Genomic DNA, 15,608 nt, shown 5'->3' with positions numbered 1-15,608 from the left:
GTCTTCCTGGTTGTACTTTTTTGATGCGATGACGAGATAAATAAAACCGAAGCTATGAACATTATTGGAATCAAACCATAGTAGTGTTATTACTCCCAACATCAAATTCCAAAAAAGAAAATCAAACCTCATTTCTGAGCTAAGAACTAGGAAGCGTAGACAGACACAAAATGTACAGACGTACATAGACAAATCATCATATCTTGGCGGCAAAATCGAGCCCTTCTTTCCCGAGGGCCTCCAGGTCTGACACCGGAGGTTGGGCCCTAGCGACTTTAGCGATGGCCTGGTACTCGTCGGCCGACCCGCCCTCGAGGAACACGCCGACGACCTTGCCGTCCTTGACCCAATATGTGCCGAACTTGGCCTTGGCCGCCGCTGGGTCATTGTCCCCGAACAGCACCGACTCGCCGACGTTGTCGCCGTAGAACTGCCACGCAATGTCGAACGATCTGGAGTAGAAGTAGGGCAGGTAGTCGTACTCTGCCACCGTCTCGCCGGACTCCTTGCCCTTGATCGCCTGCAAATTGACCAACACTTTTGATGTCAAAGTCGTCTGACAGACAATGTACCGTTTGGAACCCAGGAATTTCACTGGAAACAAACTGTTATTCCTAGTGGGTTCGAGAAGGATTGCTCACCTTGACGGCCTGCTCGGCTGATTTCCGAGCATGGTCGACGTGCTCCACTCTCCTCGGCTCGTTGTAGAGCTTCATGGGGAAGCTGGCCACATCACCAATGGCGTACACACCGGCGACGCTCGTTTCGAAGAATGTGTCAGTCTGGGTGACAGCACAGGACAGGACAGAAGAGATTGTCAAAACTAAAGGCAGCATCAAGAACAAACTGAACGAACAAACGTGCCCAAAGGTGCAGAAAAATATGAATGCAGCTGCTAATTATTAGGTCGTCGAATCAGTTGGATAATATTTTTTCTAAAATTCAGTCGGATAACATCATTCATCAACATATCACTGAACTGACCTTGAGTCCACCTTTCTCCTCGTCAACTTGGCCTTTAAAGAGGCCTGTCAGTGGCCTGCCACCGACCCCAACGATGACGATGTCCGCGTCGAGTGTTCTTCCATCCTTCAGCTTGACAACAGTAACCTGACAAGCAGAAACAGATCGAAGCAGGTGAGCACTGCCCTGAGCCGGGAACGCCACAATCAGACTGAAACCGAAGAGAGCACAACTAAGAACTCACGTCGCCATTAGCATCAGCATCAAAACCAGTTGCGTAGGAGCCCTTCACAATGTTGATTCCTTTGCTAGCGTAGTAGCCCTCGTAGAAATGAGCGATGCCGGCAGTAAAGAGACGGGGCACTGCAACAGATGGCATTTCCCGTTTAAGATTGCTTTGACATAATTGTCAATGTGTATGAAAGTATGCCGAGAAAATGGGTTTTATTTGATGCGCTAAGTATTCAGAAAATGGAACACGGTATATACTTGACAGATAAGGATAACGGGACTTACTGCACCACGGCTCTGGGTACACCATAGTGACATCGAAATTGTTGATCTTCAATGCTGCGCTGAGCTCAAGTCCTATGTAGCCACCTCCGACAACGACGGCCTTTCCGTCCTTCTTTGCCTGCATAGCTGCAACCAACTTGTCGGCATCATCGATATCCCTCAGATACAAGATGTTGTTTGCTTCTGCTCCTTGAACACCGAAGTCAGTGAGCTTTATGGTCTGAGCAAGCAGGCAGAGAAATACAAATATAGTGAGTAACATAATTACGAAGAGACTTGAGTCGGCCAAAGAAAGATTGACAAGGTCAGAAACAATAGCACATGCTGCAGATAATTTATGCTGCAGTGATAAATTTTCACAGTTGGGAACTCACCGAGGAGCCGGTGGCAATGAGCAGGGTCTCATAGGTAAAGGTTGGTCCAGCTGCACTGGTCAATGTCTTGGAGGCAAGATCAGCCTTGACAATTTCCGTGCTGAGGATCAACTCAACGCCTGCAAACAGACATAGTCGTCACTTATCGGAACTGCAAAAAAAGCCTTACAAAAGGACACAACAGGTACTCTGTTTTGCACATTTTCAACTAAGGTGTCAGATACTAATGCAAACTCCAGACATGAAGGGAAAAATAATAACTAGAGCAACATTTCATCTTGCGAACGTCGACATAAATGCAGTGAAGCTTATTAGCGAAAGTTTTTAGATGGAGTGGCCTCCCGGGTTCCATTTCATCGAAACTTCCACAGCTGTTTAGTTAAGCAACTTTAGCAAACCATGAGATGGTTATTACAGCAAAACTTGGAATTTCACTTGTGTATGTGACTCGGACTATTGTCGGTAGAACCACGAATGAGGATGATTAAACACAGCATGCAGTACTACCCAGCATTGACCTTAAAACGATATAAGCAAAATTCAGCACCACGCTGCTGCTGGGAGAGATATATCCATGGTAAAGAATCGGTAACCGCTCTCCAGAGACGAGGAAACGTTTCCTCACCTTTCTCCGTGTACCATTCCGGCAGGAGCTTCTCCCCGCCGCTCCCGACGCAGGTGTGGAACCCCGGAAGCCTGGCGGCATCTGTTGGCACGAAACACACGGTTCGAGTTCAGCATGGAAAAATGCAGCGGGACTGATGACAGGAATTCAGTCAACGGTTGGGTCGGGAAGGATGAAAAGTCCCTTCCGTGTGGGCAGGTAGGGGCTCCGTACTTACTCTGTGGGAAGAGGTAGCCCTTGCTGAGCGCCGGGCGCTCATACGGAGCAACCTGAAAATGCAGCGAACGTTCGGCGGTTAATATCGTTATACACAGAAAAATGGTTCGATTTCAATTCGATCGAGCGGAGTGAGCCGCGTCCGGGAGGAGGTTGGGGAAGGGTGGGCGACGTACGGATTCCTTGGAGATGATGGCGAGCTCCCCGGGCTGGAGGCCCAGCTTGGCGAACTCCCTCGCGGCGTATCCCTGCGTCAAAGATGACCACCGCCACGCCTCGTCAGAAAATCAGAGCCTCCAAACGTGCCGGAGGGAGCAGAGAAAGAGGGGGACGGGGAGCACGTACCGCCGCGACGCCGCCGCCGAGGATGACGTACTTGAAGTGCTTCTCCGACGCCATCTCCGCGATCGATCGATGGATCAATTTTTGTAACGGGTGGATGAATGAATGAATGAAAGAAGCGGAAGGGGGAGAATGGCGAGCGAGGAAGCGGGCAGGGGAAGGTGGGAGGAAAACCCGGCCGATCGCTCGCTTTTTATTCGCTTCGCGTGGCAGGTGGCAGCCAATTGGCCAATCGGCTCCGTCCGCTTACGTTTCCACAACTTTTGGCGCGGGCCCTGTCCACGCGGCCAATTCCCGGCTGCTTCCCGGTCCATTCCACCGTGGCGGCTCACTAGCCCCTGGCTGCCTCTGTCTACCTGTCCCCGCCACCAGTTAGAAAAATAGCAGTGCATGACACACCTACGAGCTGACGTCAGACTCAAAAAATCGATAATAATGGCTTGCGATCAGATTGTACGTAATATATTATCTGCAACTTTATTTTCAAATCAGGTACAGCAAAGCTCAACTGTTCAAAAATAAAACTGTTCAGCAACAGTGTTTGTACCTAACGACGGTTGGAAATGATTAATTACCGCCTGTCAAAAAGGGCAAACACAACTATTTCCCCTCGACAGCAACACTCAAAAATGGAGATTTGAACTAGAACAATCTAGAGACGTCCAGAATTTGGGCAGCACCAGTCAGCTTGCTTGCTGTGACAGTAAGACCGTTTATAGTGGGAGTAACTTAGCTAGTAACATCACACAACCCAAGGTATTTTGGTGACATGGCATAGCAATGAATGAAGAAAGAGAGTGAGGTGGTAACTAGCTAAGTTACCGCCGGTCGAAGAGCGCAAACACATCACTTTTCCCTCGACAGCAACACTCAACAATGGAGAACAATCCAGAAACGTCCAGAGTTTGAGTAGAATCAGTCAGCTTACTTACTGTGACAGTGATCACACCATGGGAACACCCAACACGTAAACAGATGCCTCCTATTCTCCTACGCAGTCCAGGTTCCCGCGGCAATAATATATCCACCGTTTGTACCAATAGAAAAGGTACACACCGACGGCCAAGGAATGGAAAGATTCCACCTTCCCTTGTCCGTTTACACTTGGTCAGCGAAGACACGACCATCGGTTCAACCGTCAACATCAACATGCGTAAATCAGACTGCTATAACGCCAGGAAACTATATCAGCGTTTTACAAAACATTCTCATCAAGATACAAACTTAAAACGTGCATTGGAAAAATCCGCACTCATCCTCGTGCAACTACTAGGATGTCAGTTTTTCCCGTGATAAATTTTGGGGAAATAGTTCTGTGCACAGCGAAAATTGTTATGATTTAGCCTTTGGTCATGGCTCTCAGTCAAAAGCCCGGTAGAACTTTGATGGTCCAGGAACAAGTTGCATGGTCTTGCTCCACTCGTCTGGTGGAGAAGGTAAACTCGAAGCACCACGACCCTTCTGGGATAATTAACGGAAGCAAATTTATCTCAGACAGGTCAGTGAATCGTCCTTCAGCCGGTAATGTAGCAACCCTGCAGACAGCACATGAACACACAAGAAATGTAAGGCCATGCTCTTTTTTCTAAAAATAAAAAGATAAAAATAGAAGGAAATAAAGAATATACGCCACTTCTGATTTCATGAAAATTGCTACTCCCTCCATTCCAAATTTTTAGATGCTTATTATATTTTTCCATATATGCTTGGTCAAACTTTACGAAGTTGGGCTTTGACCATAACTAAAACACAGGGTAATTTGGAATGGAGAGAGTAATCCAGGGTGTTCGGATTGGCTACTTCGATCTCACCCCACGTTTGCCTAAATCACAGATGCGTTTAGTTTTGCTACTTAATGATCGACGGGCCAATAGTTGATAAAACTCACCAAAAGGAAAAGAAAACTACACCCTGCATCTTCAGCACCGTAATCAACTGTAACATGAAAATGTGGGGGTTGGGGATTTTCATACTCCATCATAATGACTGATAGTCCTCATTTATGTACATACAGGTCCAGTCCCCCTCGTAAAATTGATCGACTCTCTTCTTACTGGAATTGCACCCTGCCCGCTTTGATGAGTTTTGTTGATTTATTTTACTTTTACAGAGTTGTTCACAAAGCATTGAACCCATCAAACAAGATTGAATTATTGTTCACTTTGAAGCATGCAGCTAAGATTCGTGAAATGTGCATCGTTTTGCTCACATCAGAACAGTAGATCTAACTTCCCAGAAGAACAGATCAATAATACAAGAAAATGATTCCAAATATGGAAGTTTGTCTCCAGATGTACAACAAGGCAACTACACCCTCCGTTCCAAATTATAAGATGTTTTGGATATTTCAATATGGACTACATATGGACTGGGATGAGTGATCAGACACACTAAAACACGTCTATATACATGCAATTTTAAAAAAAAATGCCAGAACTTATAATTCAGAACGGAAGGTGTAGAAATTTCAATCCCGAAAAGAATGATAAGGTTAAAGGGAGAAACCGAGAGAACAACTACTAACCAGTTGGTTAAACAGGAGCTTATGTCTTGGGCACCGTAACATTCAAGATCTTCACATCCTGATAGGGTCTGTCATTCTTGTCGGTCTTGGTCTTCTCAATTTGCTGTAAACAGAACAGAATGTTAAGAAGACCAAATTAGGGAAATGAGAAGACAACATTCAGCCACTAAAGGGAATATGCAAAAGTTTGATACCTGAACAACATCCATCCCTTTCACAACTCTACCAAACACGGTATGTTTGTTATCTAGCCATGGAGTAGCAACAGTGGTGATAAAGAATTGAGAACCATTAGTATTCGGTCCCGCGTTAGCCATTGAAAGTGTAAATGGCCTATCATGTCTCAAGCTGCAATACAGCCAAGAAAGTGGTCACTAACAGTCTATAAGGGATAGTCTATCCATAAAAGATAGTGCTTATCTATTAAAGGCGTTGATTTCTTCTATAACAATGATAGTTGTGTACGGTAAAAGGTATGTACACAAGTATAACGAGATTTTTCACTGAGTGACAAACTTTACAGTCGTATTCGACTACAAGGTGCATTAAGCTGGACAACAGGACTCATTTTGTAGAAACGAGAACAAGATAAGCCATATATGTAGCTAAATTACCTTTTGTGAAATTCATCTTCAAATTCCCTACCCCAGATTGATTGCCCACCAGTACCATCCCCCAAAGGATCCCCAGTTTGGACCATGAACCCTTTAATTACACGATGAAATATGAGATTGTCATAATAACCATTCCGGCAGTGAGTGGTGAAATTTTCCACGGTTTTTGGACACTCTTCTGGATATAGTCTACAGTGAATATCACCCATTGAAGTATGAAACACCTGAAACAGAAAGTAAAATCTTACAGATTCAGGCAATGAAGAAAATGATAAATTAAGATATCAATTCCACACATGATTCGGATATAAAGTAACAAACAAATTATAAGTGTTGAGAAAACATACCAAACTGTCAGGTAGTGATGTCGTAGCAGTCTTGCCTAGCTCTGATACAGACAAAAGCTCTTCTGGTGGGGGTTTTTCATTGAAAACATCCCTACCCTTAGTTGCATCTTCAGGCTCCTCAGGCTCTCTACGACTGTACAGTAATAAGGATGAAGCATGGTGTCAAACTTCCAGGAAATAACATACATGAACAAAATTCAGAAGAGGGTACTGGGCACCAGCCAATGAAATATTTTCCTGGGATGCTTGAACTGGCATACCTAAAGGTATATATTCTGTGTTTCTTGAAGGCACAGCATAGCAGAGTAGGGTCTGATAAAGGCTCCTTGGTGTCATTGACATTAGCAGCTATTGCAGGGATTTTCCTAACCTTCTTATTGCCTTTGTCGCCTTGGTATAGAGCAATTCTCAGAAACCTCTCATTGTTCTCTACCTTCCCCAGGATGCGGGAAACCTTATTCGTGTGCAAATTTACAACCTGCGTATGTGTTATAATAATAGACTTTCAGGAAGATGTTGAGCTGAGTAACTCACAGGTGTAAAATGCCAGACAGAAGTGCATAATGCCATTACTCATGCATCATGTTTAGTGCATAATGAGCAACTCTCTTTATATTGTTATTTCAGAAGAACAAGTATAGTGTTTAACATCATTAATATATTTCATGAGAATTATTTATCATCTAGAATAGAACAATAATAGACTGGTAATATTAAAGTACATAAAGAACAAAATATAAAGGGAAAATGGAAAAAACTTAGGAACTAAGTACCTTTATGCCCAAAAGGGTGGCATAAATAAGAAAGTTGCCGCTCTCATCAAATACAGCATTAGGTTGTGGAACATTTTCTGTCTTTTCTATTTCCTTCTCAACAGCCATTCTTCGCCCAAAGTCAATAGCATCAAGATGATACAACGGAACATCACTTTTCTGAAGATCTTGTGCCACCTGCAAGTAACAACATTTAGTTAGAGGTTACAAAGTTAACATATTCAACTGTGATGTGTAAGCATTGGACAGAGGAAGTATCTTACCTCGAGGGACTCATCATACACGCGCCTTAATTTACCAGTTTTGAACCAGAATACCCTTATCCTGCGATCAGGGGATGTGACAGCAAATTGAGTGCCATCGTTGCTCACCTGGAGAAGACCCACTCATTAATTAGACTTACTCCATGTATATTAAGAAGATTAACAGTTACTATCATTTCTATGTAAGTCCCAGATCTCATAATGCACTCGACGTAAGTAGGTTTTTGCCAAACGATTGACATCATCTTTAGCCCATTATATTTAAGGTAAGGATGAAGTGATCTAGCCAACTACTGATGAGAAAAGATCATAAGATGGATATATCTTACATATTCAGGTAACTCTATCATTGAAATGATTTGCTGGTAAAAGAAAGAAATATATGATGTGTGGCAGCCTATTTTTAGGAGTACATTTAGTCTGCCGCAAAGCGCTCAACCCATGGTGTGCAACCGTCTGCAGGAATGAAGAAACGATAGAAGTAATATAATGATCAAATAAAAAGGTACCTCAATAGCAGACACACTCGTCTTGCATTTTGCAAGTTCAAATAGATTTGTGTCTGTCTTCAAACGAAAGTTAACCCTGCACAAAGCAGATAGCAGTGTCAAGTATTGATAAGTCAATGAGTTGATGCATATATGATGAGGAAAAGAACATTTCAGAGCACATGTACTATAGCTATCTTGAAATGAAAGACCTCGTAGAACATTAAAATACTAATCCAATGAGAAACAACTAGACCTAGGTTGGCAGAACAAGATTTGAAATTAACATACAAATATCTAATTAGAACTTACAGGGTTCAACCATATATGTGTTTCAGTTGCCAAGTTTTCAGCAAAAGTTAGTGAATTAAATAAGGTTAGAACTTGCAGGGGTAAACAAATATACTGCATTTCTTCAGTTGCCAAGTTTTCAGCTGAACTACTAGAAAGTGGAAGCATGTACTCAAACTCACGTTTGCAATTACTCAGGAATTTGTTTTGGCACAGACAAAATCAGATGAAACATAACGCTGAAAATAACTCCAAGAGGCAAGAACATACGCATCTTCTGGAAACTTGAGGGTAGATGGAGACCAATATTCCAGCAGTCCTTTGGCATCAGCAGACACCACAACATCCTGAACATGGTTATATTTCATAACTTTTACAGGGCCAGAATGAATCTGCATTCGAAGAAGAAGCTCGGTAGTCAGTAAAAGTCCTTTGGTTACTTTAATTCACAAACACAAACAGAAGACGACAACAAAATATACCTCTTTGGAGATAATTGGATCGGTTGAACCAGAATGAGTGTCATAGATGTGAACAAAAGATGTATTCCGGTCACTAACAGCAAGTTTCGGTTTAACATCACCCTGTCCATAAACCCACTCAATCGCCCCAGGAATAAATGGGAGACGCATCATGAACATCATGTCATAGTTTACAACATCGTATATCTTGACAGACCGGTCGTTGGAGATCGTGCAGCAAAGTAAGCCATCGACACTGACCTGCATTTCCGAATCACGCTATAATTGCAGTTGTTTGTAATATATGGCAGGTAGGCGCAATGACTAAGGGTAGTGACTAACAAGCTAAATCTACTATGTGGCATCCTAATATCTTAATTGAAGAAGTGGAACATAAGAATGTGTGCACTCACAGCTAAGCCTTCGATGGGACTGAGATGAGACCGGAAGTGTTTAGCAAATTCAATCCCACTAGGTTTCTTCTTCCAAAATTTCAGATGTCCTGCGCAGAACAATTAAATGAAGCAGAATTAACCAACATTCTTATAATCTGAAGGATACTGATCCCTGCATAGATCTAGCATGTCAAATTCATCCACTACCAAAAAGATCAGTACTAAACAGGCCAGTATGTTGAGACATATAAGTACGGGAAATTCACCATCAGCGCTCCCGGTAATGAAGAAGTCTGCGGGGGAGACCGCGACATGGGTGACGACGTCCCGGTGCATAAAGCTCTTCTCGTACCTGCAAAAGGCAACCGCCGCCGCAGTTAGCCACTGCTCCAGGAAGCAGGCACAAGCCCGTCCCAAATCCTACGGCACTGAACTGCGAGGAGGAGAAGACTTACATGGCGGCGGAGGGGAGGGCGTCGAGGAAAGCCTGCTCGAACTGGAGCGGGCGCTTCTGCCGCTTCTGCGGCGGCGCGGGGCCCGGCCCGATCAACTCATCCCCGTCCTCCTCCTCCTGCTGCTGCACCACGGCAGGGGCGGCAGCCGCGCCGTTGCCGTGCTCCTGCTCGCGCTCTGCGTCAGCCTCGGCCGTCGCGCTCGTTAGGGTGGAATTGGCGGTGGACTCGCGAGTCGTCGCCATGGCGACCTCGAGCTCTCTCTCCACTAGGGTTCTGGGGATTTGGGGGGAGCGCGTGTTTGGGGGCGCTTCGGGAAGGTAAAGGGTAATTCCTGTTAATTAAAGAATGTTGTGGGGTTTATTAGCAAAAGTTCAATTACACAAAAACACAACGCGAATTTTCGGGAGATGCTTTCTGCCGACCTGGTCGGCGGAAACAAGCCACCGCACCCCCACGGACGGGCAGAAGTTTCATGGGCCGCGGCCCATCAGGTACACCTTTTCTTTCCTTTATTTTGTTTTTTTTGCATTTTTAGATCTCAACATTTTTTGGAAAACCAAAAATAGTTTTCGAGGATTCTTTTAAAATATTTGAACTTTTTCAAATCTGAACAACTTCAAAATTTATGCAGCTTTTTAAAAATATATTTTAAAATCCTGAACATTTTTTAAAATTTGAACAAATTTGGAAAGTGAACAAATTTCAAATTTTTAACAGATTACGAAATTTAAACGAATTTCAGAAAATTGAAATTTTTTCTAAATTTGAACGATTTCCATTTTGAACAAATTTCGAGTTTGAGCAAATTTAGAATTTTGAAAAAAAATTGATATAAAAAATTCAAATATTTTAGAAACCTGAACATATTCATATTTCGTAAAATGGAAATCAAATTATAAAATCAAAAGTAAAAAAAGAAACACAAAAATAAACTAAAAAACAATAGAGAAACAGAAAAAAAGCAAGTCAAAAATGGAAAAACGAAAAAAAGCATAAATGGGCCAGGCCCATCTCCCCGCGGGGGTGTGCGGTGGTTGGTAGCCACCGACCTGGTCAGCATATAGGATTCACCGAATTTTCTCCCGGCTTGCTGAGCGTACTCCTGTGTTTGGGCCTAGCCCATTACGGCTGGGTGGATTTTTTTCATTTTCATCGGTTTCACTTCCAGGCCCACCTCCCAACATAGCACAGGCCCATCCGCTCGTCGTGCATGTTACCCGTCCTCGCACATGTTCAGGCCTGAGGCGCCAGCCGAGAAGAATGAGTCTTCTCCGGAAAATCCTATTTGATTCCTTAAGCGTCGGTTAGCGTGCCGACGCAAATGGAGGGGGCATGATGGGCCACGTCCGGTTAGGGGATAGGGTGCTCACAAGAGAATAAAAAATTGACCTCGCCAGAGAAGGAGAAGACGCGGCTGGCCGCGACATCTCCAGCGGAGGTGAGGTCAAGAACTTACGGTAAGTCGTGCGGGATCTTAGGGTTCCGGGGGCGCGGGAGATCACCGACGAGAGACTTAGGGTTCTGGGGTGCGGGGGTTCGCATGACATTTGAGATCATTGAGTACAACATGAACAAGGGCCTTTGGGAATGACATTTACATTTGTTCTGCCACCTTCTCCGATGGAGGCTACCAATGGAGCATCTGTTACTACCTGGATGGTACATTAAGGATGACGGCTAAGAGTACATCGTTGTCTTCCTCGATCTCATGAGCAAGGGCTGCGAGGTGAGGTTCCTCTTAGTGTTGAAATTGGTGGAGGAGGCTTCCAGGCAGCCCTTGCCAGATGTCTCCGAGGAAATGCCCACAATATACTTCCAATGTAACCACCCAGTGCTATTCACGGTTCAAGAAACTGATGGACCTAAAATCATATCCATACTTGTAGAACGACCGGCTCATGATCAAGTGCGGGATCACTGTCAACAAGAAACCACAAGTGAGGCAGGCCTGACCGGTCTTTGAGGCCATGGTGCCTCTGTTATCTTGGTTATCTTTATTTCCTTTCTTTTAGTTTCATTTGTATTTGTTTATTGGTTCATTTAATTATTTTTTCTTATTTTTTTCTTTATTGCACTTTTAACATTTTTTTAGATTTCATCTATTTATGTTTAGTGAAAGTGTTCCCCACAAAAAAATTAGTAAAAAATCAGCAATTGATATGTTTTTAGTAGTGTTTCTATCTATTTTCAGTTAAAAATTTGCACTGGCAAGTTCATCATGTTTGTTTGTTAAGCTTTCTAGAACACATAAATACATTTTTGGCATTCAACGTTCTCACATCTGCAAGATCATGATTTCTTTTATTTTATGGTCATAATGATAATTTTATTAAAATATTGTTCAGTTCAAAATGTTGCAGACAATTTTAGGAGTGCAATCAGCATTGTAAATTAATTAAAATTTCCACATGAAGATCAGCCAATGCGAATGCACGGCTCAATTTTGTACATATGGATCCAAATAGGTTTCTGAACTCGTTGAATGTTGGATCTAACGAAATGAATTGGGGTACCCGTTAAGATGATGCCAACTCAGGATGCTTATGTGAAACAATTTGAATTATAGCCTTTGTAATATACCATTGAAAATGGTTGTCAAAGGGTATTATGAAAATATATAGGGAATATGAAGAATAAAATTAAAACCACCCTCTTCTTTTCTTTGTTGTCCAAATTTTTTGAGATAAGGATCAGCCAGTGTAGTTAACATGATGTTCTCGCTCTGATCTCTACCTTCCAGTACTTACTTTGATGCCATGGAATAGGTTAAGTGAATCTTAGCATGGCATTTAATAGAAGCGATGTTCCTTGGTTTGTAGGTATATGTATGATTTCAGATTCCAGGCATCAAGAAGTAGCTGTCTTGGTGGCGGCAGGCAAGAGCAGGAGCCATTTGATTAGGCGGGAGTGTTCCCTAGTGGATGGATATGGATCTCCCAGCTAACCTGAGAATGACATGTATTCAAAGGATGATGGGCTGGTCAGGAGTTGAGACGTCAAAGCATAATATACACGAGATCTCAGCAGTGTGTATGATAATGCACGGGACAGATGCCATTCCGTCACATGCCACATGACTGTGCAGGATCACGCGAGATCGCAGGCGCGCTGTCGCCGTTTGATCATGGACCTAATCACCTAAACCGTCCATGGCTGGCTGGCTATCCATGGGCGGCTGCACATGATCACTGACACCCGAATGCCACCACAATTCGGTTAACAGTCCACGCCCCTAAGACGTGATCGCCGCCGGCGCGGGCTTCTGCACTTTCTTCTGTCTTTATAATGCAATTGTCTTAAGAACAACGGTGCATCTTTTCGCATGCTCACTATACTGCATTCGTTATGTAGAGAGATAGCTTTTCCACTCCTAATACATACAATTTATGTTTCCAACCATTCTAGAAAATCCCCTTAATTACTTCGTTGATCGATAAGAGTCATGCAAAAGTATCGCCAACATTTAACTCTCTTAGGGAAAAGTCCCGGACAAAGCAGACCTTGGACGCTTTTCCCTACCCGCTACAGTAGAGGGCGATTTTTCTCCCCCCCCCCAGATCCACCTCGCCGCCGGTGAATCGCCGGTTCCCCCTCCCTCCGCCGGCTGCTCCGGCGGCGGGAGGGTGGGGGTACCTCGTTTCCCAGCTGTATATAGTGTAGGAGCTGTAGGGTACCTTGCCGGCGGCGTCATGGAGGTGGAGGCGTGCCGGCTTTTGGTTTTTGCAGGTGGTGTTCGTCCTCTCCGATGATGGAGCTCGGTGCAGCTCCATGGTGGAGCACCCCCTTCTTCGCGCTCGCGCCCCCCGATGGACGTCGTGCACGTTTATCCCCACTCTGGAGGTCGATGCGGCGGATCCAGATCGAAAGTTTGAGGCGATTGATGTTGAAGCAAGGGAGCATGGTGACCGGCAGCGCAGGATGGAGGCTCTCCGGAGTTCGAGGACCGGCGACTTCCCGTCCGCCAGGGTCATCTTCGTATCCAAGGCGACTGTGAAGGTGCGGCGGCGGCGCGCCGCCGGAACATGCTGCTCTGCGTCGGTGGCTCTGCTCTACAGAGGGACTTGTGTGTAATCTTGATCTTTGTGGAGGTCCTTTCTGTATAATCCTTGTTTTAATATCAGTGGTTTCCCGCAAAAAAAAGTCACCGAACAAAGCAATCACGACTTTGGATATTGTACATCAAGTTAGTGCATGTGGTCTCGCTCATGCGTAAGTAATCATCAACATGATCATCGGAAACTCTATATGTAAGCATGTGGATAGCTGTGGATTTTTTTTTTTGTAAGAAGTGAAGCCAAACTTAACGGTGGCATCGGCCTTGCATTCGAAGTACCAGTCGCGGTCCCTCATGCCTTCGAGAATAGTGAAGAACAACGTTCTTGACATCCGAAAGCGCCGCCGGAACATGTGCTCCAAGTAGGTTGAATTGGTGGACTATATCTTGTAGTGACCACCGTCTCGATTGCACTTGAGATTGCCCATGCGTGGCCTTGTCGAGCCCATGTGCACATGTCTCTTCCTCTCGGTGTGCTCATGAACGAGGGTGTCCGTTGCAATCATGAGGTCAGAAAGAAGTGACTTACTTGTCGGACGATGTGTAGACGATCAGTGGCGGAGCTTGGCAATGATGGTTGGGGGGAATGCAATTTAGGAGTTATAGGGGGCCAAACACACACACAAAAAATCGAATCTAACCTCTCCCAGATTTTTCACAATACGGATGTGTCGTGGCCAATATGCTTGGCGCAAATGGCCAAAAAATGCTCTAGGTTCGTACCTCAAACTCGATCGCATAAACGTCCAAACATGACTTGGACGTTGTTTATCCTGGTGGGAGGTGGCGAGGCGGCGAGCGACGAACAGGGACCATGGGCCGGTGCCGTCAATTGCATGTGTGGACGCCAGCAGAGGAATTGTGATCTCCGGCGAGCAGTGATCCAAACGGTGGCACCCGCAACGACGAGGGGTAGGGCAGGTGGTGACGTCGTGGTAGGGTTGTGTCGCAAGTGGCTTGTAAGTCATTGATGGATGGCCGCGGAGAGTACAAGAGGGGGACAAGCGTGTCCGTGTTGTATCCGTGCCAATGCATTTACTGCCCTTTCGACATTAAATAGACAGTCACATACACGTCGGTATGTTTGCGTCGCGTCGTTGAAGATATCCTCACTTACAAGTTCCAACCCATCACATTTCACAAATGTCAGTTGTCTCCTCGAGGATGACCCTCGCTTCGGTAGTTCGGTACCGGCCCGTCCACCGGTCGTCTTCCTAACTGAAAGTGACAGCCGTGCTCTGCTCACGCACTCCCTGCAAAATGCAAATCCTCGGTTCAGTTTGGCGATTGACATCGTTGGCCCATAATGTGGCTGCCACCCATACGCGGGCGGGCAAGCTCACCCAACGACAAGACACCCTCGCGTCGCGGTCGCTCGCTCGAACAATAATAAAACCGGGCACCGCGCGCGCGTCAGAGGCGTCGTGGCCTCCTCGCCCACACTTGTTAATCCAGCTCCAGCCTCGTTCATCGCAAGAATCGCACTCGCAATCGCCACGTTTGATCTGACCGACCTCGTGCAGCATTGCGGCGAGCAATGCGGGACCTGTCGTGCTTCGGCGACGGCTCCGTCGCCGTCTCCGCCGCCGCCGCGGCCTCCGTCTCCGGCCGCGGCCGCGCGCTCGACCGGACGCTGCAGGCGGCCACCACCAGCGTGTACAGCGCGCGTCTGTCCTCCGGCAAGGAGATCCTCATCCGGGTGACGTGGACCCGGAGCACCGCCGGATCCCCGGGGCTGGCCGTCGCCTTCGACGACGACGACCAAGGCCTTCCCTCTCCGTCGTCATCAAGGAGCGCCGCGCAGCAGCACGTGCTGCGGAAGAAGCGGGGGAGCCGGGCCGTCGTCACGGGCGCCGGCACGGCCGTCGTAGTCCACTGGGACGTCACGGCGGCCGAGTACACCTCCT

At 45.7% G+C, this 15,608-nt stretch overlaps 2 protein-coding genes across 2 annotated transcripts; both read right to left on the bottom strand.

Moving 5' to 3' along the window:
- Window positions 1-37: 37 nt before the first annotated feature.
- LOC124685328 (monodehydroascorbate reductase 4, cytosolic) lies at window positions 38-3,138 on the bottom strand. The gene is made up of 10 exons (XM_047219674.1): window positions 3,040-3,138; window positions 2,871-2,942; window positions 2,696-2,747; window positions 2,479-2,559; window positions 1,854-1,972; window positions 1,480-1,699; window positions 1,208-1,326; window positions 985-1,110; window positions 642-782; window positions 38-520 (listed from the first exon to the last, which is right to left on the bottom strand). Exons 1-10 carry the CDS (start codon window positions 3,091-3,093, stop codon window positions 197-199), a joined length of 1,308 nt encoding a protein of 435 aa, XP_047075630.1. The 5' UTR covers window positions 3,094-3,138; the 3' UTR covers window positions 38-196.
- Window positions 3,139-3,940: 802 nt separating this feature from the next.
- Window positions 3,941-9,928, bottom strand: LOC124685327 (peptidyl-prolyl cis-trans isomerase CYP71). Its single transcript, XM_047219673.1, has 14 exons — window positions 9,648-9,928; window positions 9,459-9,544; window positions 9,211-9,299; window positions 8,819-9,058; window positions 8,607-8,728; window positions 8,067-8,142; window positions 7,558-7,665; window positions 7,295-7,471; window positions 6,782-6,999; window positions 6,522-6,654; window positions 6,175-6,398; window positions 5,755-5,908; window positions 5,561-5,663; window positions 3,941-4,571 (listed from the first exon to the last, which is right to left on the bottom strand). The coding sequence occupies exons 1-13, from the start codon at window positions 9,887-9,889 to the stop codon at window positions 5,580-5,582; spliced, it is 1,953 nt and encodes a 650-aa protein (XP_047075629.1). The 5' UTR covers window positions 9,890-9,928; the 3' UTR covers window positions 3,941-4,571; window positions 5,561-5,579.
- Window positions 9,929-15,608: the final 5,680 nt, after the last annotated feature.

The sequence above is a fragment of the Lolium rigidum genome, chromosome 1, assembly GCF_022539505.1.
Source record: "Lolium rigidum isolate FL_2022 chromosome 1, APGP_CSIRO_Lrig_0.1, whole genome shotgun sequence".
NCBI classification, from domain to species: Eukaryota; Viridiplantae; Streptophyta; class Magnoliopsida; order Poales; family Poaceae; genus Lolium; species Lolium rigidum.
Note: the sequence above shows the minus strand (reverse complement) of the source record. Positions and strands in the feature narration are given on the sequence as shown.

Coding starts and splice junctions, on each gene's coding strand:
- LOC124685327 (XM_047219673.1), bottom strand. CDS start 9,889: ATGGCGACGACTCGCGAGTCCACCGCCAATTCCACCCTAACGAGCGCG. Junction 7,472..7,557: donor TGTATGATGAGTCCCTCGAG/GTAAGATACTTC, acceptor TGTTACTTGCAG/GTGGCACAAGATCTTCAGAA. Junction 5,909..6,174: donor GAAGATGAATTTCACAAAAG/GTAATTTAGCTA, acceptor GCTGTATTGCAG/CTTGAGACATGATAGGCCAT.
- LOC124685328 (XM_047219674.1), bottom strand. CDS start 3,093: ATGGCGTCGGAGAAGCACTTCAAGTACGTCATCCTCGGCGGCGGCGTC. Junction 783..984: donor AGGAGAAAGGTGGACTCAAG/GTCAGTTCAGTG, acceptor GCTGTCACCCAG/ACTGACACATTCTTCGAAAC. Junction 521..641: donor CAGCCGAGCAGGCCGTCAAG/GTGAGCAATCCT, acceptor GTCAATTTGCAG/GCGATCAAGGGCAAGGAGTC.